Below are 22,418 nucleotides of genomic sequence, written 5' to 3' on the forward strand. Positions count from 1 at the left end.
GTAACTAGTCTCAACCAAGTTTCCTCGTGAGGTTGAATTAAGCTCAAATATTTGATGCCCTAAGGCAGCAGCATTATACACAGTTTCCTCCCCTGTGCATTTTCTAAGGCCCTCTCTTAGTAAACTGAGAAATCATACAGTCCTATCTTGTATATCTTGTATTCTGAAGGGCTAAGACCTCACGCAGAGCTCCCTTTGGGAAGGGCTATCAACTAATCTGAGAGCTTGTTTTACTGTTGCTTGAGTTGTACTTTGCTTCCACTTAAATAATGTGTGTTCTTTTGTAGTCCAGTTTTCCTGCATTAAAACACTCCCCAACTCCCTGAAAAAAGCCTCATGTAGTCCAGGCTGGGCTTAGGTTTTCTATATAGTGGAGTTTGACCTTGAACACATGATCATTTGGCTGCTATGATTTACAGGAGTGTCATTGGACTGGCTTGCTCACCATTTCCTTCTATTCTTGTCTGTTAATTGCAGAACTGAGGAGCTTTCCACTGTGTGTTTATCTTTGTCTTATGAATGAGAGGAAACAGATGCTAGAGTAACTTGTAGTTAGGTGGTGTTACTATATAAGATCTTATAGTTAATCTATAAAACGGTGGATGTGTGGATGTGTGTGCTCTAGATTAGATCTTTTGAGTAGATTTGCTCAGCAGAGGCTGCTGGTTCATGAGGACTTCCTTTGCAGAAGCATTTTCAAGGATTTTTAATGGCAGCCCCTTTTCCCTCTTGTGAACTGTAGGAGACAAAGCATCATCTGACGGTGAACCTCACCACTCTTCGAGTGTGGTGTTATGCTTGCAGCAAAGAAGTATTTTTGGATAGAAAATTAGGAACTCCTCCTCCATTGCCTCACATAAGACAACCTCAACAAACACAAGAGAACAGTGTCCAGGTAATCTGAGCTTAGATAATGTATGTTCAGGAAATCATTTCAGAATTTGTCACGCAGGTGGGATTTACACAGTAAGCCTGTGCACCTTACTTGTACTTTCAAAGCTGCTGTGCTGTGCCCAAATGAAGCACTCATGCCTCACTTTGTTCTTTTCCAGCATAGAACGAATGGGAGGGGAGGGTGGAATTTGAGGTGGAAAACACCTATGAATTGCAAAATCTCTTTAAGAAAAGTTTGAAAGGGATATCCCATACCAGGTACAAGATTTTCATTAATAACTCATGCAGAGTACCTGTGTTCAAGTTCCTTTAATTTTTTTTTATTAGCTTACAAAGTAGTAAGTTTCCATATAGCTTTTTGTAAATACTTCTCTTTTTCTGAAAACCTGAATCTAGGAAGAGGGTAGGACTCCTTAGCAGCCCCTTTTCTGTTCTCTCCCTTGGCAGCCTGTCACTTGCTGTTAACACTGAAAACTAGTAGAGATGCTAAAACTTAGCAACAGTATTAACTTTCTCCTCTGGGCCAAGAGACTTAAACAGGTTTGCAAAGATGGATGACTCTTGTTTACAGAAGTCTGTGCTCTGTATTGTTACATGTGTATGACAAGCACAGCAGTACACAAGAAACAGTGGGTCTGTGGGTGGGCTCATCTGTCATGTCCAGTGGGTCTGTGGATGGGCTCATCTGTCACGTCCAGTGGGTCTGTGGATGGGCTCATTGTCACGTCCAGTGGGTCTGTGGATGGGCTCATCTGTCACGTCCAGTGGGTCTGTGGATGGGCTCATTGTCACATCCAGTGGGTCTGTGGATGGGCTCATTGTCACGTCCAGTGGGTCTGTAGATGGGCTCATTGTCACATCCAGTCGGTCTGTGGATGGGCTCATCTGTCACGTCCAGTGGGTACTGTGGATGGGCCCATCTGTAGCATCCTTTGTATCTGTAGAAGTTACAGAGATCAGAAAAGACAAGGCATGTCACTAATTTAGGTAAAATTAATTCTTGAGCTTAAATTCAGAAGTGCCACGTATAAAATGTTTTTTTGGGGGACTGGAAAAGTGCCTCTGGTTAAGAAGAGTACATGCTGCTCTTGCAGAGGACTTGAGTTTGGTTCATAGCACCTATACTGGGTGACTCAAAACTGCCTGTAACTCCAGCTCCAGGGGATCTGGCTTTCTCTGCAGCTTACTCACCTGTACATATGCTCACATAGATCTACAAATACATAATTAAAAATAAAAAGGCATGTTTTTGTTGATACTTGTTTTCTACAAAATATAAGTGTAAATTTTATAATAATTGCTATTTCATAAATTCTTAGGGCTCTGTCTTTATCATTGTTGTTATGTTTACTTTTTAATTTTTAAAATTATTCGGATGTGTGTCCTTGTGAAGGTGTGTGCACGTGTAAGTGCAGATGCCATAGGATCCAGAAGAGGTGTCAGACCCCCAGGAGCTGGAGTAGAGGCAGTTTAGAGCTACCTGATGTAGGTGCAGGAATCAACTTAGGGTCATTTTGCTCTTAGCATGAAGCCATCTTTCCAGCCTGCTGTTATGGTTGGTTTCTGAGCAGGGTGTCATGTGGCCCAGGCTGGCCTCTAACTTATTACCAGCCGGGACTGTCTTTGCCTCTTGAGTGCTGGGGTCACAAGCATGTGCCACCATGCTGGCCAGTTTCTGTTGTTAAGGTAATATCTTTCCATAGTTGTGCAGTGTAGATGTTATGTAAATTAAAATTAAAGTGTGTTTTGCTATTATAAGAATTTATTCAAGTGTGTTCTATCTTTTTGTTATTAAGGATTTTAAAATACCCAGCAATACAACATTGAAAACCCCTCTGGTTGCTGTATTTGAAGATCTGGATATAGAAGTGGACGAAGAAGATGAGCTGAAGGCAAGAGGTAAAGACTCCTGTGTGGTATTGCCATTCCATTAGGAAGCTCCACATGAGAAGTTCAGAATCTAAAGCTTTCTTAGTAGAGACTGGAGATGAGAATTAAGAACAGGTTTGAGAAGTTTGACCTTGTGAACTCTTGTTTGCCGGTCCTGCAGACTGTCGGTTTTACGACTGGATGCCACCTTTCGCTAGTCTTGCCTTTTGGGAGCCATTTGCTCTCAGCCTGTTTTTGAGTTCTCACCTGCCAGTGATAGGGGTTGCTGGGGAGATGTGAAGGTACTGCCTTAGCAGGTAGTCTAAGGGAAGCGAGACAGTGGAGCCTATAATCCAAGCACTCAGGAGGCTGAGGTCAGCCCTAAGCCACTCTGTTTTCCTCCTACCCACCAAAAAAAAGAAGACAATAGAATAGCATTTTCGAGGAGCAGCATTCGTCTGGAAGGAGAGTCAGGAGATTCCAGTGGGCCTTTTACCCTATCCATTCAACTTTCAACTCCTAGATTTTAAGACACTCCATCAGTATTTCCCATATTCTTTAGGCTTAGAATCTTTATTATGAACCTTGAATTTTCTGCTAGTTCTTGGAACACAGGGGTTATGTACATATTAGACAAGCACTTTTCCACTGAGCTACATATTAGCCCTAGAATTGTATTTATTTTTTTAGGGTTGTTGTGCTTTTGCTTTGCATTTTGAGACAGGGTCTCTTGTTATGTATCCCTGGTTGTCCTGGAACTTACTATGTAGACCAGGCTGACCTTGAACTCACAAAGATCCACTTGCCTCTGCCTCCTGAGTTCTGGGATTAAAGGCGTGAGCCACTATGACTGGCTTACAATTCTTTTTTGAAATATTTGTGTGCGTGCGTGCGTGCGTGCGTGTGTGCGTGTGTGTGTGTGTGTGTGTGTGTGTGTGTGTGTGTGTTGGGACTTGATCTCAGGGGCTCAATGTTGAGTAGGTGCTTTGCCTGAGTTAACATCCACACTGACTTTTTCTCTTTGCATGATGAGATAAAGTAACAGTGCAGCCCATGGGGGAGGAGCCGCTCGGAGTTTCAACATCAACACCAGGCCGACTCCTAACTTGGGCTTCGGTAGGGATGAAAATTGTAATCTTAACTCAAATTATTTTAAAAATGTATTCTGAAGCCAGGAGTAGTGGTACACAGTTTTAATCTCAGCACTTGGAAAGCAGAGGCAGGCAGATCTCTATGAATTCGAGGCCAGCCTGGTCCACATAGTGAGTTCTAGGATACCCAGTGCTATGTAGTGAGAACTAGGTCATCTCTCCTCCTAGGGCCCATTCTGCCCGCCCCCCCCCAAAAAAAAATCAACCAAAAAAATGACTTTTTATTACATAACAGTAGGAAAGGGTTTTATTTTCTTGTTTTGTTTTGTTTTTGCTGGAGCTGAGGACCAAACCCAGGGTCTTGCGCTTGCTAGGCAAGCCCTCTATCTCTAAATCCCCAACCCCTTGTTTTTTTTTTTTTTTTTTTTTTTTAAGTGCAGATTTTTGAGGTTAAATTAACAAATCCTTGAATTTATCTAAAGTTTACGAATTTGCATAGTGAAAGAATTTCAAAAGCATGGCCTCTGAGTTATTCAGACTGTTGCCATGTATTTCCATGCTTTGTTAGTATTCTTTCTTGTCCCCCCCCCCCCCCCCCCCCCCCCCCCCCCGTGTGTGTGTGTGTGTGTGTGTGTGTGCGTGCGCGCGCGAGTGTTGAGGGCTGTGTGCACAGTCCCATGCTCTACTAGTGAGGTATTTTTAACCCATTTCTATAGCTTTAACATTTGAAGTTGCTCTTTTCAATAAACACCCAGAAAATTATGTCATTTATGTCTTATTGAATGGTGACTTACTTTGTTCTTCATAGGCCTTACAGGTTTGAAAAACATTGGAAATACTTGTTATATGAATGCAGCTCTCCAGGCTCTTTCTAACTGGTAAGTGGAGAGGCTGGTGCACGTTTCGCTTAGCTTGTGGCTGCCTAACTCCCAGAGCAGGGAGGCAGGACCCGGGTGAGGGCACCTGCAGTCCCAGTGGGGTTGCTGTGCATGCAACTAAGATTATTGTTTTGTTTTCCTTTGAACATGTCTTATTTTAGCCCAGGCTGGCCTCGAACTCTGTAGCTGAGGATAACCTTGAATTCCTGATCCTTTTGTACCAGTTTTCAAGTACTGGGATTACAGGCATCTATAAACATACCCAGTTTATGCCTGCAGTTTTCTAGGACAGATGATTCTGGTTTAGACTTGGGCAAAGTATTTATGTTGTTTGTAGAGCTTGGCCTCAAACATAGGGCCTTAAGCGTGCTGCTCTGCTGGTTATCTCTGGCAAGTGTGTTTATATACAGAGGGCGAGGAGCTCACACTTATCAAATACTGAGATCATTTTTAGGTTAGAAATCTTATGGAAGTGTTTTATGTATGTCTGTAGATGGAATACCTTCAACTAGAGCAGTTATATTTTCCTCCTTATTTGTGGCATATAGATTGGGTGGTTATTACTTCTTAGGTTGATGGATTGAGTCAGGACAGAATTCAGAACCACTGACTTCGGCATTGTCAAAGCGTAGCCTGAGTTTGTAAGCAGCCTTGGGAAAGAGCTCCACACTAGGAACCTGGAAGAAAATCTGTGTGGAGAGATACAGTAATTGGGGAGTGATTCCATAGTTCCACGTGTAGTTCACATCAGAAGTGAAGTCTTTGGTGTGGTAAGAGACCACCAAAGTCCTTTTACTGCTGGTAGTGAAGTAGCCTGTCCTAGAGCACTGGATGCCATGTGGACAGTGGGTTGTAGGAGATTGTGGGAAAAAGTGTAATTTGGAAAAATAGAAAACTTGCAGTAATCTAGGCAAGAAATAATAGTGTCTTTTACAATCTTGGAGTGCATGCATTGAGAAGACATTTGTTAGGAGATGGTTCCTAGGATATGGTTAAATGGAGAAAGGAGGAGATAGGAAGTTTAATAACAGAATCATGATGGAGGAACTATTTTATTTCATGCTAAATTTTTTATTTCATGTGTACAAGTGTTTGCCTGCATGGGTGTCGGTGCACCATGCGCATGCCTGGTGCTCAGAGTACAGAGGAGGGCGTAGGTCCCCCAGGAACTGGGGCCAGAGGTGGCTGGGAGGTTCCATGTTGGTGCTAGGAGTTGGACTTGGGTCCTGGAGAAGCAGCAGGGTCTCTTATCTGCTGACTGTGTTCTCTCTCTGTCTCACTCTCTTTCACATGTACACATGATGATGGTAATAAGATGCAGGGGATTATTAGAGGAGCAGGTTCACTTGAAAGTAACTTTTGAGCATGTTAAATTTAAAATGTCATGATAGCTGTCAGTTTGGGCATTTGATATAAATTCAGTTGAGATTAGATGGTTGAAGGCTAATGTTATACGAATTTGGCCATCACTGGTATATTGGTGGGGATTTAAAATGATCCAAGAAAGAATGTATTTAGAAGAGAAGTCAAAGAATCAGTCCAGGAGACCCGCTGTGCTGAAGAACAGAACGAGGACCGAGAGAAAAGACGGGGCAGGCGAGGGATAGGAGAAAGACACACTGATTGAGATTTGTTTAGATCGAGGGCAGCTGAGCATGGTGCATGTCTGCGCTTTGTGTGAGCACGAAGAGGCTGAGGCCGAGGGGTCGTGAGTTTGAAGCCAGCCTCGGCTGCATAGCGACCTCTCTCTCCTCCCACCCTTCCTTTTTCTTTTCCCATCCCTTCTGGCTCCTTAGCCTGTCTCACTCCTTCTCTGCCTCCTTCCTTGTTTCCTCAGATGGGAACTCTGTAGCTCAAGTTAGCCTTGAACTCACGGTGTTCCTCCTGCTCCTGTCTCCTAAGTGCTGGAATTACAGGATGTGCCACCACACCCAATTGAAAGGCTCTTCCTAAAAACATAAAAACATGTAAAAAGAGATTGGGTGCTGTGGTTCAAACTTTTATCCCAGCATTCAGAAGGCAGAGGCAGGTGGCTTGGTCTCCTTAGCCAGAGCGACCTAGTAAGATCTTGACCTTGAATGAACAATACTCATCTTTATATGGGAAAACAAAAAGTCCAGGATAGTTAAAACAATCCTGTACATTAAAAGAACTTCCGGAGGTATCATCATCCCTGATTTCAAGCTCTACTTCACAGTTATAGTAATAAAAACCACATGATATTAGCATAAAACATACAGGTTGATCATGGAATTAAATCAAAGACCCAGATGTAAATCCATACACCTATGAAAACCTGATTTTTAATAAAGAAGGCAAAAATATACAATGGATAAAAGACAGCATCTTCAACAAATGGTGCTGGTCTAACTGGATATCGGCATTTGGCAGAACACAAATAGATCTGTATCTATCACCCTGCACAAAACTCAAGCCAAGTGGATGAAAGTCATCAACATAAACCCAGTTACACTGAACCTGATAGAAGAGAAAGTGGGAGATAGCTTTGAATGCACTGGCAAAGAAGACAACTTCCTGAACAGAACACCAATCTTACAGGCACTAAGATCAACAGTTAATAAATGGGACCTCATAAAACTGAAAAGCTTCTTCTGTAAGGCAAAGGACACCACCAAAGGACAAAACAGCAGTCTGCAGAATGGGAAAAGATTACCAGTCCCATTGGCAAGATTTCCAAAATACATAACGAACTTAAGAAACTAAATAATACAAAATTTAAAAAAAATCCCTAGATAATCCAATTGAAAAGTGGATTACAAGCTGGGCAGTGGTGGCACACACCTTTAATCCCAGCACTTGGGAGGCGGAGGCAGGCAGATCTCTGTGAGTTCAAGGCCAGCATGGTCTGCAGAGTGAGATCCAGGACAGGCACCAAAACTACACAGAGAAACCCTTTCTACAAACAAACAAACAAACAAACAAAAAGTGGGTTACAGATCTAAACAGGAAATTCTCATTAGAGGAATCTCAAATGGCTGAGAAACACTTAAAGAAATGTTCAACATCCTAAGCCATCAGGGAAATGCCGACCAAAATGACTCTGAGATTCCATCTTACAGCTGTCAGATGGTTAAGATCAGAAACACAAGTGACAGCTCATGCTGGTGAGGATGTGGAACAAAGGAAACACTTCTTCATTGCTGGTGGGAGTGCAAACTTAGGCAGCCACTATGGAAGTCAATATGGCAGTTTCTCAGAAAATCGGAATCGATAAACCTCAAGACCCAGCTATACCACTCCTGGGCATACACCCAAAGGAAGCTCCATCCTACCAGAAGGACACTTGCTCAATTATGTTTATAGCAGCTTTATTTATAACAGCTAGAAGCTGGAAATAACCTAGATAACCCTCAACTGAAGAATGGATAAAGACAATGTGGTACATTTACACAATTATTCAGCTATAGAAAAAAGTGACTTGAAATTTGCAGGCAAATGGGTGGAACTAGGAAAAATCATCCTGAGTGGATCTGGGGGAAAGGAGCGGTTTCAAGGAGGGATTGGGAGGAGGATGGAGAGAAAACTGTGGTCTAGATGTAATATATGAGAGAAGAATAAATTTTAAAAAAGAATAAATAATAAATAAGTGAGAGACACCATGAGGGCCTCACAGGTGACAGATGCTACTGAGACAAAGCTGGTAGTTGTTACCTGAATCGGGCAGTGTAGAGGACTCTGATTTCTGGGTCTAAACATGAGAGGTTGAACTTACTAATGATATCAAGGAATGAGTATGAGACTGTAAACAGCAAAGACCTAGCTGTAGAGGTTAACATGCTGTCAATTCATTGAGCAACTAGAAATCAATAGGAATTTAGCTTTGATTCCATTCTGATATTTTTCTCTTTCTTAATTAGCCCACCTTTGACACATTTCTTTCTTGATTGTGGAGGACTGGCTAGAACAGATAAGAAACCAGCAATTTGTAAAAGTTATCTCAAACTAATGACAGAATTGTGGCACAAGAGCAGGTATGTACTTACCATAATTATCTTAAAAAACCAATATTATAAATATGGAAAGGAGGGGCTGGGGATTTAGCTCAGTGGTAGAGCTCTTGCCTAGCAAGCACAAGGCCTTGGGTTCCATTAAAAAAAAAAAAAATGGAAAGAATGTAGACCTGTTTGGAGGGGTGAAAAAAAGTGTGGATATGGGATTTGAGTCAGGGCAGGTATTCCATTTGAAACTGGAATGCAGATGAAGGAGCTGTTGCCAGTATCAGCGTGAATGAATGATACGCCAGCCTCTGTTGCTAAGATGTAGAGTTGTAGTGTGTGTAGCAATGCCTTCCCAGACTGTGGGCATAACAGGCAGCATAGGCTAGCCTGTGCCCTGTGGCTAAGCATCTCGGTAATTATTTGATGTACCATGTTAGTTTTATTTTAGAACTGTTTAGAAGTTGTGCTTTCTAAAAGTACTGTGCATTGTGAGAGTAATAAAAATTCTAAAAAAAAAAGCCCGCAAAAATGCCTATTTAAAACTGTTTCCTTTCCAGGCCGGGATCTGTTGTGCCTGCTAATCTGTTCCAAGGAATCAAAACTGTAAATCCAACTTTTCGAGGGTACTCTCAGCAGGTTAGTTAGTCCTTTAAGACATCCTGAGGTTTTTTTTTTTTAGATTTATTTTATTTGTATGTTTCTACTGTGTGTATGTATGTATGTTCACCACGAGTGCCTGGTGCCCACAGAGGTCAGAAGAGGGCACCAGATCTCCTGGAGTTGCAGATGACTGTCAGCCACACCTTGTGGGTGCTGGAAACTGAGCCTGGTCGTGTGGAAGAACTCCTACTGAGTCATCTTCACTGCTGAACCATCTGTCCAGCCTCCATTTTAATAGTCTTTAATACGTAGAAAATGTTATCATACTTTATTATTTCCCCATTTACTTTTTTGATGATTGCTCCTCTGTGTCTGAAGTGTTGGACTTTTGAGACAGGGTCTCCTGTAGCCCTGGCTGGTCTTGACCTTTCCGTTTAGCTGAAGATGACCTTAGGTCTCTGACCCTCTTCTCTCTACCTCTCATGGGCTGGGACTACAGAGGTGCTCACCACAGCTGGCTGTTTGTTTCTTTTTGCATTTCTGTGGGTCCAGTGAATGAATGCAGTGCCTGTGGGATGCCAGGCAAGTGTTGGGCACCACACTGCACCTTCTAACTTGTGTGCTTTCTCATTGTCGTAGGGCAGTCTCAGTTACTTTAGCTCTCTGTAGTACCCTGAGTATTGATAGCTGCTCCGCACACATTCTCTTTTCTCAAACTATTACTCATTTTCTACTAACTTTTCCCATATAAATTTCTGACTCTCCAGAGATTATAATTTAGTACTGTGACTAGGAGCTCAGGAATTTGTATTTTTAAGTTTTTTTATTTAACATTATTTGTGAGTGTGTGTATGTGGGGGTATGCACATGCCCAATGCTTGTGTAAAGGTCAGAGAGCAACTTTGTAAAGTGGATTATCTTTCCACAGCAGGTTCTAGGGATTGAATCGGGCTGTCTGGCTTGTGTGGCAAATGCTCTTACTTGGCTGAAGCATCTTTGCAGCTCAGAAAGTTATATTATCAGCAAGTTCATAGGGTCGATCAAGAAGTTTTCCTTCCTTCCTTCCTTCCTTCCTTCCTTCCTTTCTTTCTCTTTTTCTTTCTCTTTTTCTTTTTCTTTTTTTTTCTCTTCTGGTGTTTCAAGACAAGGTTTCTCTGTGTAGCCCTGGCTGTCCTGGAACTCACTACATAGACCATGCCATCCTCGAACTCACAGAGATCCGCCTGCTTCTGCCTCCTAAGTGCTGGGACTAAAGGTGTGTGCCACCAGTGACTGAAAAAGAATTTTTCTTTAAGACACAGTCCATGGATGGGAAAAGCTCTAACTTAAACCCATCTTATGTAATATTTTATTTTAGGACTTATTTCTGAATTCTGATTGTCGCCTGAGGAGAATCCTTATTTTCTGTTTCTTCCAGTTTCATTTCAAAGCATTGCTTTATTGCCTAGCTTTTGGACTGCAGTGTGGGCTGCAGTGGGCTGCAGTGTGGGCTGCAGTGTGGGCTGCAGTGTGGGCTGCAGTGTGGGCTGCAGTGGGCTGCAGTGTGGGCTGCAGTGTGGGCTGCAGTGTGGGCTGCAGTGTGGGCTGCAGTGTGGGCTGCAGTGGGCTGCAGTGGGCTGCGGACGTACTCAGTGTGGTACTGTACACACATCATTCATCCCCCCTAGGGCCCTGCAAGCATCTGCTCTCGACTGCTAATGTGGTTTTGTTGTTGGTGTGTAGGATGCCCAGGAGTTCCTTCGCTGTTTAATGGACCTGCTTCATGAGGAGTTAAAGGAGCAGGTCATGGAACTGGAGGAAGACCCTCAAACACTGGCTTCTGAGGAGACTGTGGAGGAGGAGAAGAGCCAGTCAGATGTGGATTTTCAGTCCTGTGAGTCTTGTAGCAGCAGTGAGAAAGCAGACAACGAGAGTGGTTCCAAAGGCTTTGCTGAAGACAGCAGTGAGACCACAATGCTCATCCAGGACGAGGATGACTTGGAGACGGCCAAGGACTGGCAGAAGGAGAAGATGTGCAACAAGACCAATAAAGCAAACTCTGAAGTAGAACTGGATAAAGATAGAGACACCGTGTCTGAGACAGTTGACCTGAACAGCCAGGAGACGGTGAAAGTGCAAATACATGGCAGGGCTTCAGGTGACAATTTACTTAATAATCAGATTGTGAGATGATGTATTTCTTGTGCAGGAGTGAGCACTTAACTAACTGTTACTTTTGGAACAACTTATTTATTTATTCCTGGAGCAGGATCTCAGTGGGGAGCCCTGGCTGGAACTTACTTTGTAGACCAGGCCATCTAAACACATGCACCTGCCTCTGGCTCTAGAATGCTGAGATACAGGCGAGCACTGCCACACCTGGCTTCCTTTTGTGATCTTTGATTAATGGACTTGCAGCTTGATGTTATCTGTTTGAAGTGTTAAAACCATAAAATTATGAAACTAAAAATATAATTTTGTGGATCATTTACTTAGGAATTCATTTTTTTAAATTTTTATTTTAAAACAAGGGCTCATCAGAATTCTTTTATGTGGTCACATAGTAATCTAGAAAATTAGTCCCCTTGGAGTTTTCCCTTTTATTTCAAGCAAATTCTGTTGAGATCCTGAGAAAAAGAAAAATAATCCAAATTTTCTTTTCTTGCTAGAAGAGGGCATTATAGATAGTTGTGAGCCACCATGTGGTTGCTGGGAATTGAACTCAGGACTTCTGGAAGGGCAGCCGGTGCTCTTAACCACTGAGCTATTTCTCCACAATCCAAATTTTCTAATCATGCATATTATTACATTCCAATGGTTCTCACTGTAGACATAGCCAACATGTAAATGAACTTGATTAGGATATATTATATCATAATATTGGATGGTGTTCCTTTGAGACAGGGCAAATACCCAAATGAAAGACATGAGTTAAATTGCTTTATATACCATATTTATCTCTTTTAAGAGCTAACTTATTAACTTATCTTTTTTTTTTTTTTCCGTTTTTTGAGATAGGGTTTCTCTGTGTAGCTTTGCACTACACTCACTTGGTAGACCAGGCTGGCCTCGAACTCACAGAGACCCGCCTGGCTCTGCCTCCTGAGTTCTGGGATTAAAGGCGTGTGCCACCACCGCCTGGTGAGCTAACTTATCTTGACGGGGTATTGACTACTCTAAATTCTATAAAATTTGATGATTAAGAAATCAGATGATGTGACTCAGTGGTCAAGAATAACATCAAGTCTATCTCTGTAACTACTGGAGAGGACCAGTCAGTTAGGCTAAATGTCTGAGTGCACTAGTTTATCTCTGTACGTATAGGATAGGACCAGTCAGCAGGTGAAATGTCTGAGCGACTAGAGTTTATCTCTGTAAGTACTGGATAGGACCAGTCAGCAGGTGAAGTTCTTTCTTGGATAGTATTCCCTTTTCTTAGGAAGACTGCCCAGGAGTGTTTACGCTCTTTACAGACTCACTGTGGGTAGAAGTTATTTAGTCAGTAAATGCCCGAGTGTCAGTTCTGTTAACAGACTTCCTGTCAGAAGCCACAGGGAAGCATAATCCAGGGACAGACTGCTCCTATACTGCTTGCTTGTGGGCTTCTTCTTAGCACATAGTAAGGAGATTAAAGTATGTCTGAGCATTCTATGTTTTACAAAATACTTACTCATTAGCCTCTGAAGCCTTGAACTGCTCTGTTTAAGAAGTCCTATAACAAGGCTTTCACCACCAGTATTTTGCTGTCCTCTTTAGTCATGGTTGACATGGTTTTTTAAAATTAAATTTATATTTATTTTTGTGCATGAATGTTTTGACTGCATGTATGCATGTGCACTACATGTGTGCCTGGTGCCCAGTGAAGCCAGAAGAGGGTGTGGGATTCCCTGGAACTGGAGTTATGGATGGTTGTAAGCCTCCACCATTTGGATTCTGGGAACGGATCCTGGATTCTCTGCAAGAGCAGCAAGTGCTCTTAATGGCTGAACCTCTCTCCAGCCCCTGATTCTTTATCAACAGTTTTCCCTTTCTGTTCATTTGCACAGTTATGCAGTGCTGTGTGCTGGAAGATAAGCTAGGCACTAAGGCTCTAACAACACTGTTGGGGTAGCATTCATGAGATCTCGCTCACTTGGTTTCTCTTACAGTTAAGTTCTGAAGAGAGAGGTTCCTGAGAGATAAATCTCTCTCTCTCTCTCTCTCTTTTTTTTTTTTTTTTTTTTTGGTTTTTCAAGACAGGATTCTCTGTGTAGCTTTTCGCCTTTCCTGGAACTTACTCTGTAGCCCATGCTGGCCTTGAACTCACAGAGATCTTCCTGCCTCTGCCTCCAGAGTGCTGGGGTTAAAGGTGAGCACCACCACCACCTGGCTATAAACCTTATTCATTCATTCATTCATTCATTCATTCATTCATTCATCAATCCATCTATCTATCTATTATGTATACAGAAGATGGTGCCAGATCTTATTTATTTATTTATTGATTGATTGATTATGTATACTGAAGATGGTGCCAGATCTCATTGCAGATGGTTGTGAGCCACCATGTGGGTGCTGGGAATTGAACTCAGGACCTCTGGACCTCTGGAAGAGCAGTCGGTGCTCTTAATCTCTGAGCCACCTCTCCAGCTCTATAAATCTCATTTTTATCACAGTAAGAATAAGTATGATTAATTTATACCAGAATTTTTTTCAAAAAGATTATTTGTGTGTCTGTGTGTTTACATGCATGAGTTGTTGCACCCCTAATGTGTGCAGGATCCCACAGAGGCCAGAGCTGGGCATATGCTCTCTTAGGATTGGAGTTACAGGCAGTTGTAAGCTGCCATGTAGGTGCTGGGAACTGAACCTCTGTCCTTTGTAAGAGCAGACAGTGCTTGTATGCACTGAGCCGTCTCTCTGGTTCCCAATGCCTACATGTCTTGTTTGGTTTTGATTACCAAGTTTATTTGGGACAATAATCTTTTCTTCCACTTAAAATAATCCATGGGCTGAGGGAGCATGGCTCAATGATAGAACACATGTTTAGCATTTTTTCAAGTCTTGGGTTCTCTCTTCAGCACAGTGAAAAAAAGTTAAATAAAAACAAAGTGGGTAGATCTACACAGATGGGTCAACACTTAGGAGCCTGTACTGCTTTTGCAGAGGACCCAGCTTTGGTTCCCAGCACCCTTATTGGGTGGCTCACGACTGTCTCTCTCTCCACCTCTCCTGGCCTCCAGTAGCATCTACATGTCCAAGTGTACTATTCACACAGACACACAGACACATATAATTTGAAGACCTGTCTTACAGAAGTGTAGGAAACAGACATGGCAGTGCATGCCTTTAGTCCCAGCTTTTGGGCGGTGAAGCCTGAAGGGGCAGGTGAAGGATGACTTCAACTTGGGCTACATAGAGTTCAAAGCCAGGCTGAGCTACATGAGATCTTGTATCAAGAAAACAAAGAATTCTTTTTGTAACTTGGGGGTGGATTTTTAGAAATTTTACTAAATTTAGGAGATATGATCATCTTTGGTCTTGTATTACCATTACTTATTTGCTGAACTGACTATGGGCAATAACGTGTTAGAATACCTAGGTGGAATAAAAAAAATCACTGTTATTTTGCTTAGCAAACACTTGGCGTTTGTTAACATGTACTGTCTTCAATATATCAAATGAAGGAGTCTTTACATTAATGAACATGGTTGACCACATGGAATATAACTTTACTTAATAGTTTCATTTATAATTTTAATTGAAGGTAATAATAAAAATTTAAATATTACAGAATATATCACTGATGTCCATTTGAATGACCTGTCTACATCACAGATTCTTCCATCAAATGAAAGTGTTAATCCACGTTTATCAGCAAGCCCTCCTAAGTCAGGCAGTCTGTGGCCGGGATTGACACCTCCACACAAGAAAGGTAGAAGAATTTCCTCTCCAGTTCCTCTGCTTTATATCTTAGCTTAGACTCCGATTCTGATGTTGACAGAGTGTTAGGAAATAGGTAATCTCTTAAAGTTGATAGAATTATAAAATGACGATTAGAATTTTTTTGTCTGTTGTTCTCTACATTAAAACTTTTATAGTTTAGTTCACCTTAACATTTCATGTGTATGAGTCTCTTGCTGCATATATGTATATGCACCACATGTGTTCTTGGGGCACAGAAGTTAGAAGAGAGCATCGGATCACCTGGAACCATGGATGGTTGTGAGCTGTTATCTGAGTGCTGGGCAAACCTGGGTCCTCTGTAAGAGCAGCAAGTGTGCTTACCTGCTGAGCCTCTCCAGCCCCCTTCAATCTCTTTTTCTCTGCCTTTTAACTTATTCTGTCTGACAATATCATAATTGGATTGTCACCCTACGCCAAGGCCTGCCACACTGATGCTCTGTTCCTGATGAACCCCTAAAGTCTGCTCCTTCCCGTGTTCCCCTTTTCCCAGAGGGCCCTGTAAACAATGCTACACGGTATGGAGGCTTAAACCCTCTAGCGTAATGTATTTCAGAGTTGGCTGCATTATCGCATATCTGAGCACTGTTTCTTTTCCTTACTGTGCTGTGTTTCAGTGGAGTCACCAAGGATTGCTTGTTTACGCACTCATCAAGGGATTTCTGAGTTGTTTACAGTTATTGGCAATTATGAATAATACTGCTGTAAACACTTATGTATAGTTTTTGTAGATCCTAAGTTTTTCTTTATCAAAGATAAAGTCTGAGGATTGTATTTCCTGGGTTCAGAATTATGTTCATTTTATGCTCAACGCTGTACAAAGCTGCCCGTCTTCCAGAGTGTACCATTCTGCATTGCCACGTGCTTTATGTCAGAATGCTAGCATTATAAAATACGAAACTTAGAGAGGGACCCATGTGGTAGTGCATGCTTTTATTCCCAGCACTCAGAGGAAGGTTGGTCTGAGGTGGAATTGAGTTCAAGGACAGCATGGTCTAAATAGAGGGTTCTAGAACAGTCAGGGATGCATAATGAAAACCTGTCTCAAACAAACAAGTGAACTTCTGAAGGTCTTAAAGACATTCTTATAGACATGAAAACATGGGCCATCGAGGTGGGCCAGTCGATAACAGTGCTTGTTGTACATGCATGATAACCAGAGTTTGATCCATAGATCCACAATAAAAGGAAAGAAACTGATTTCACCAATTTGTCTTCTGACTTCCACACTTCACCTGCATAGATCCCTTTGTCCCACATACAAAACAAAGACACCATCTATAAAAGAACTAAGGACCTTGTTAAGATTATTTTAAAAGGGGAGGGTAAGATTGGAAGTAAACATTTGTAGGTTGACAAAGAACCTATATCCATAAGAGTATATACAACAGACCTCACTAACAGAATCCTTTCTTCCTATGAGCCCTAATGCAAAACAAGCAAGTACAGCTGGGACTGTTCGAAGGAGTGTGTGTTTGAATGTGTGGGCTGGGCCCTCCTGTTTTAGCCTTTCATCTTTACCCTGCCCCTTCCAACTTCTTCTTCCTCTGACCTGTTGAGCATAACTATCCCAGTGATGGGGGCTAGCTCCTTGTTTACACATGGAACAAATGAGTAAGTTGTTATGCTGTTTAATACTAACTAATTTCAGATTGTTTATGAAATTAACTAATTTCATATTCCCCTATGTACACTTTATGTGGCCAAGAATCACAAATAATTTAAAGCCAGCTTAAGCCTTATTTGATTTTTGATTGACTTCTTTAATGAGTTTTTAAAGATTCATTTTTATTATTGTTCATGTATATGTGTTTTTCTGTGTATATATGCCATATATGTTTGGGTGCTTATGGGAGCCAGAAGAGGGTGTAGGACCCCCGGTGCTAGACTTCCGGCAGTTATGAGATGCTTGTGTAGGTGCTGCTCTGTTTGAGAGCAGCAAGTGAGCCGTCTCTCCAGCCCGTGACATACATATGTGTGTGAGTGCACATGCCTCACTCAGATCATGTGGGTCAAACTCAGGTCTGAGGCTGTAGAGGAAGCATTTCTACCTGCTGAGCATATTGCAGGCCAAGTAATTTCTACCGTTAAAAGATTCTACTGTTAAAGATGCTGGAGGGCCCAGTGGCTGAGATTGTATGCAGCGTCTACTACCCAGCAGTTATGTCAGGTAGCTGTTACCTGCTTCTGACTCCAGCTCAGGGAATCTGTGCCCTTTTCTGGTTTCCAGGGCTACCCACATGCACAGACACATGACATACACGTTAATCAATCAATAAATCTTAAGAAGGAAAAGACTCTAGGGGAAGCCAGGCGTGGTAGCACTCTTCTAATCCAGTGTCATAGGGAGACGGAAGCGGGGATCGGGAGTTCACAATCAGTCGCAGAGTCCTAGTGAATTTGAGGCCAGTCTGTACTACATGAGATCCCAAGCAATGCAAAGATATTTTAGAGAAAAATATTCAAGGAACTAATGGTTGTTCTTATTGTTTTAAATTCTAGCTCAGTCTTCTGCATCTCCAAAGAGAAAAAAGCAGCATAAGAAATACAGGAGTGTTATTTCTGACATATTTGATGGAACAATCATTAGTTCAGTACAGTGTCTGACGTGTGATAGGGTGAGTATGCGGGCACCATACCACACAGAAAAGTTCTGTGAAATGATATTTTTAAAAACCTGAAAAGTCTGGAGAATTAAATTGTTGCTTTTGTGTTTATGTCAATTATACATTGATACTAAGTGTAGAGTAAGGGTGTACCACATGTCCTTTGTAAAGGACCATGGGTTCCCTCTCTGCTTTGGTTACATATAAAAGTGAGAAGTTGCTTAGCAGCAACAATTGTTAACAGTGCTTATTCTCCCAAGGCTGATGAAATTAGGTATGCCTGGAAACGGTTGTGTTTACAAGCAAAAGGCGGCAAGTGTATTTCTTACATTTGGCTTTGTAGGTAGCTTGTAAATGACACAAAAGTTTCAGTAATAAAGATAATGCCAAATTCACAAACAATCACAAGAAAATAAAACAAAAAACCTGACCCAAGACCTTGGCTTAAACATAAACTAAAATTATTGTGAGGGTTTTTACCAACACCTAATCCTTTGGAATTTCTTAGTTTTTTACTTTACTGCAGGAATGAGTATAGTTAATGAATGTGAAATAATGTCTCAGGAACAAGAGAGAAATAAGTTTTCAGTTATTGTTGTTAAGTCAAATGTAAGGCATTCAGTCGGATCATTTACACATAGAGGATATATTACCCAGAAATGCTTTTACTTAGAGTGTATAGGTAGTGCTGCAGTTAAGGACAGACTGCATGTGATTCTCATGTAGTGAGATTGTATGACCAAAGGCGTCATAGTCATCTTAGTGTGTGGTAAATGCACTTCATGGTTGCCTGAAGCATTGTATCTCCCATGATGCATCCCTGCTCTTAAGTGCAGTTGATGTCGGGTTTGGTTTCCTCTTCACCCCTTTAAACAACATTTGAGACTATTTGCAGCCTGCAGTTCTGTACTTGGAGGCTGAGGGGAGAGAATGACTTGAGCCCCAGAGTTTGAGAACAATCCAGATGATGTAGCATCACCCAGTCCCGTGTGCCCCGCCCCGCCCCACATGCCAAAGAATCTGAACACCAGTCTTCAGGTGCCAGGTGGCTGGATTTGCTATGCTTCTTAGAAATACTAGTGGCTTACAGGAAGATTACATTTGGAACAGCACCTGGTCCACAGCAAGCCAGGATCTTTTCTGTCTATAATATTCTGAAAACAATTTGCTTGTTGTTTATATCTGCTTATTATAATAATTTGCTTTCATCTTTGGAGGAAATCTAATCTTATAAATAACTGTGCTGGATTCTTTCCATCCTGTTAAAACCAAACACTTGCAGGTGTCTGTAACCCTCGAGACCTTTCAGGATCTGTCCTTGCCGATTCCTGGCAAGGAAGACCTTGCCAAGCTGCACTCCTCCAGTCACCCAACCATAGTCAAGGCAGGGTCGTGTGGTGAAGCGTATGCGCCCCAAGGGTGGATAGCTTTCTTCATGGAGTATGTGAAGAGGTGCGTGCTTACTCTCTTTGCTTGGACTGATTGTTGACCTGCTGCTTCTGCTCTGCTAGCAGAACACTTCTCTTTCTTCTGTCAATGATGTTTCAGGTTTGTTGTCTCCTGTGTCCCTAGCTGGTTTTGGGGTCCAGTAGTAACCTTGCAAGATTGTCTTGCTGCCTTCTTCGCCAGAGATGAACTTAAAGGTAAGAAATGTCATCATATTCATGATTGGTTTTTGTAGTGAATCTAATGCTGAATATTTGGATAGCTTTTTTTTTTTTTTAGCTGAGGATTGAACCCAGGGCCTTGCGCTTGCTAGGTGAGCGCTCTACCACTGAGCTAAATCCCCAACCCGGATAGCTTAAATAGTACTTGCTTGTATTTGCATGGAGGTACCTCCCATGGCAGTGGAAATATGATGAGAAAAGTCATGTCCTGAAGGAATTTATATAGATTTCCCTAATACAAATGACACATTTTGTAGTTCTGTGATTCAGAGAAGGAGGAACTCAATGAAAATAATGGATATAAGATGTGTCTTGAATTGTCTTTACATCTTCAGCTTCATTGAAGATCCTACATTTTTCTTGTGTGTCCAGCATCATGCTGGGCATATGGCGGGATGAGCAGTAAATACTGTTTAGTGAATAAATGAAGAGACTGTTTGTTGAGTTAGTCCATCAGACTGAGGGAGGGAGGGTGGTGGTCGTAGGGAAAAAGACATCAGGAGTTATTCACTATCCCTGTGCAGTGAAGTCCACACTGGACACACCGGGGGATTGCAGAGAAGTTTGCTGGTGATTAGATGAGTGACTGATCTGTTCTATTTCAGGTGACAATATGTACAGTTGTGAAAAATGCAAAAAGTAAGTAACACTGATATTGCTTTCAGTTTCCTAGTTTGTCTTTTTCCTAGTTATCTGAACTGGGCACACTGGAGTTATACTAGATCCTGTGTCTGGTAACTCTAGGCCAGAAAGCCTTTCTCTAATACTAAGAAAGATTGGTTATTTTGTAAAATATGTTTAAGGGAAATGTTAGTGTCTGATGTAAGATGGTATTAAATGTGTAGATTTTGAGGAATGAAGTAAGTATGTGAATTTGCATGGTGACCGGTGGCACTCAGGACATGAAAGGTCTGCTATTATGGGGCAGAGCAACAGGATGGCTAAGCCTCATTTTGTTCACATCTACTACCAGCTTCCTTTTCTGTCTTGTAATAATTTTGACTTTTAAAAACCTCTTTTTGGGCTGGGTGTAATGGGACAACTTGGTCTAGGTAGTGGGTTACAGACCAGCCAGAAGTCAGCAACCACAACCAACAAAAGCAAACACCTCTTGATGATATCAGAAAAAGCAGACATTTATAAAGTATTTTTGATGTAGAGGGAATTAGATAATTTTCTGAATCTCTGTTGTAGATGTAACTGTCTTGTTAAATAAGAAACACAGAGCCAGTTGCAGAGTTAAAAACCAAGAGGTCAGAGCAATAGCTGAGGGCCTTACCCTTCACTGCTTCTGCTGTCTTTCCTCTCCGCAAGAGACCTATTTCTGTGTGTGTTTTCTTTTTATAGACTTTCTGTTCTGCTTTCTCATTGGTTGTAAACCCAGCCACATGACCTCCTTGTCACTGCCTGTCTGTACAGACCTCCAGGTCTTCTATGGTTGGTATTGAGATTAAAGGCGTGTGTCTGCCATGTTGGCTGTGTCCTTGAACACACAGAGATCCGCCTAGCTCTGCCTCCCAAGTGCTGGGATTAAAGGAATGCACCATCACCACCCAGCTTCTGCTCTGGCTTGCTCTGACCCCAGGGCAACTTTATTAGTATACAAATAAAATCACATTTTATAAATATAGTATCACCATACTCTGTAATAGAAAAACTCCTAAGAAAAGCTGGAATCTTTAATTTTTATTTTATGTGAGTGAATACTCTGCCTGCTTGTATGTATGTGCATCAGATATGTGCCCAGTGCCCATGGAGGTCAGAAGAGGGCATCAGATCCCCTGAAATTGGAATGTGAGTGCTAGGAGCTGAGCCCGAGTCCTCTGCAAGAGCAGCAAGTGCTCTTAACTGCTGAGCATCTTTTCAGCCCCTAAAGCTGGACTCTTAATACAGACTAAGAAGCTACTGCCCATAACAACACAGAGACCTCAGTCTTCAGTTGTCCGTCCCCTTTATGGTAGAATGGTGTGGAACAGTGCTTAGACAATAAATGTAAAAATAAATAAATACCTCTCTTACCCATGCAGAAAGATTTTCCTTATTTTGTCTGGAAGCCCTGTCTGATAGCTGAAAAGAAACTGAGTCTAGAAAGGTATCTCCTTGTGAAGCCAAACATACCAGGTAGAAGAAACCATGATGAAGGAAAGAACCAGTGTTCACCCCAGCTCCCGAGTGGAGATCATACTGATTAATTACGATAATCACTCTCTGGCTCAAATTTTTCTCCAACATTTAAGAGTAAAGGTTTCCAGTCCAGGTGTGATATTTATATATTATGTCATGGGCCAGGTGTGATAACTCATGCCTTTAATCCCAGCTCTTAGGAAGCAGAAGCTGATTCATCTCTGTGAGTTCAAGACCAGCCTGGTCTACATAATGAGTTGTTACAGGAATGCCAGGGTTATGTAGAGAGACCCTGTCTCAAAAAAAAACAAAAAACAAAAAAACAACAACAAAAAAAAGTTTTCAAGCCAGGTGTGTGTAAATGCTGATATTCTCAGCACTGAGATAGGATTATAAATTTGAGACTTTGTCTCCAAAATAAAATAAAAAATAAATATATGAACCTGAACTACTGATTTTGCACTATGCAATTTTACTTAGTATCTGCATGTTATAAAAATATAGACAATGGCTTGCTTATTTGGTGCTCATTTTTTACAAGCAGGATCTCATGTATCCCATGCTGGCCTCGAGCTTGTCTTGTAGCTGAGGATGACCTTGAATGTCTGGTTTTCCAGCTCTTGCCTCCTGAGGACTGAGGCTATAGGCATGCGCTACCAGCTGGACCTCTGTAGTGCTAGGGATGGAACCCAAGGTTTGTGTATCCTAGGCAAGTGTTCTACCACATGGCTAGTCCCTAATCTTTTTTTTTTTTAAATCAAAGCATTGTGCAGTGACTTTTAACTTTTTATTATCTTGATATAAGTTA

At 41.8% G+C, this 22,418-nt stretch overlaps 1 protein-coding gene across 5 annotated transcripts in view; it reads left to right on the forward strand.

Moving 5' to 3' along the window:
* Positions 1–22,418, forward strand: part of Usp33 (ubiquitin specific peptidase 33) — a 59,284-nt gene that overhangs the window by 24,448 nt on the left and 12,418 nt on the right. For 4 of the 5 annotated variants that reach the window (XM_036189349.1, XM_036189347.1, XM_036189348.1 and 1 more), the window contains 11 exons: positions 743–895; positions 2,691–2,793; positions 4,663–4,732; positions 8,611–8,724; positions 9,249–9,327; positions 11,014–11,428; positions 15,044–15,184; positions 17,716–17,831; positions 19,102–19,271; positions 19,368–19,462; positions 20,092–20,125. In XM_036189349.1, the coding sequence (XP_036045242.1) occupies positions 743–895; positions 2,691–2,793; positions 4,663–4,732; positions 8,611–8,724; positions 9,249–9,327; positions 11,014–11,428; positions 15,044–15,184; positions 17,716–17,831; positions 19,102–19,271; positions 19,368–19,462; positions 20,092–20,125 (1,490 nt within the window). The remainder of the gene's footprint in view (positions 1–742; positions 896–2,690; positions 2,794–4,662; positions 4,733–8,610; positions 8,725–9,248; positions 9,328–11,013; positions 11,429–15,043; positions 15,185–17,715; positions 17,832–19,101; positions 19,272–19,367; positions 19,463–20,091; positions 20,126–22,418) is intronic. The other variant, XM_036189350.1, reaches the window with a different exon arrangement.

The sequence above is a fragment of the Onychomys torridus genome, chromosome 6 (assembly GCF_903995425.1).
Source record: "Onychomys torridus chromosome 6, mOncTor1.1, whole genome shotgun sequence".
Taxonomy (NCBI): Eukaryota; Metazoa; Chordata; class Mammalia; order Rodentia; family Cricetidae; genus Onychomys; species Onychomys torridus.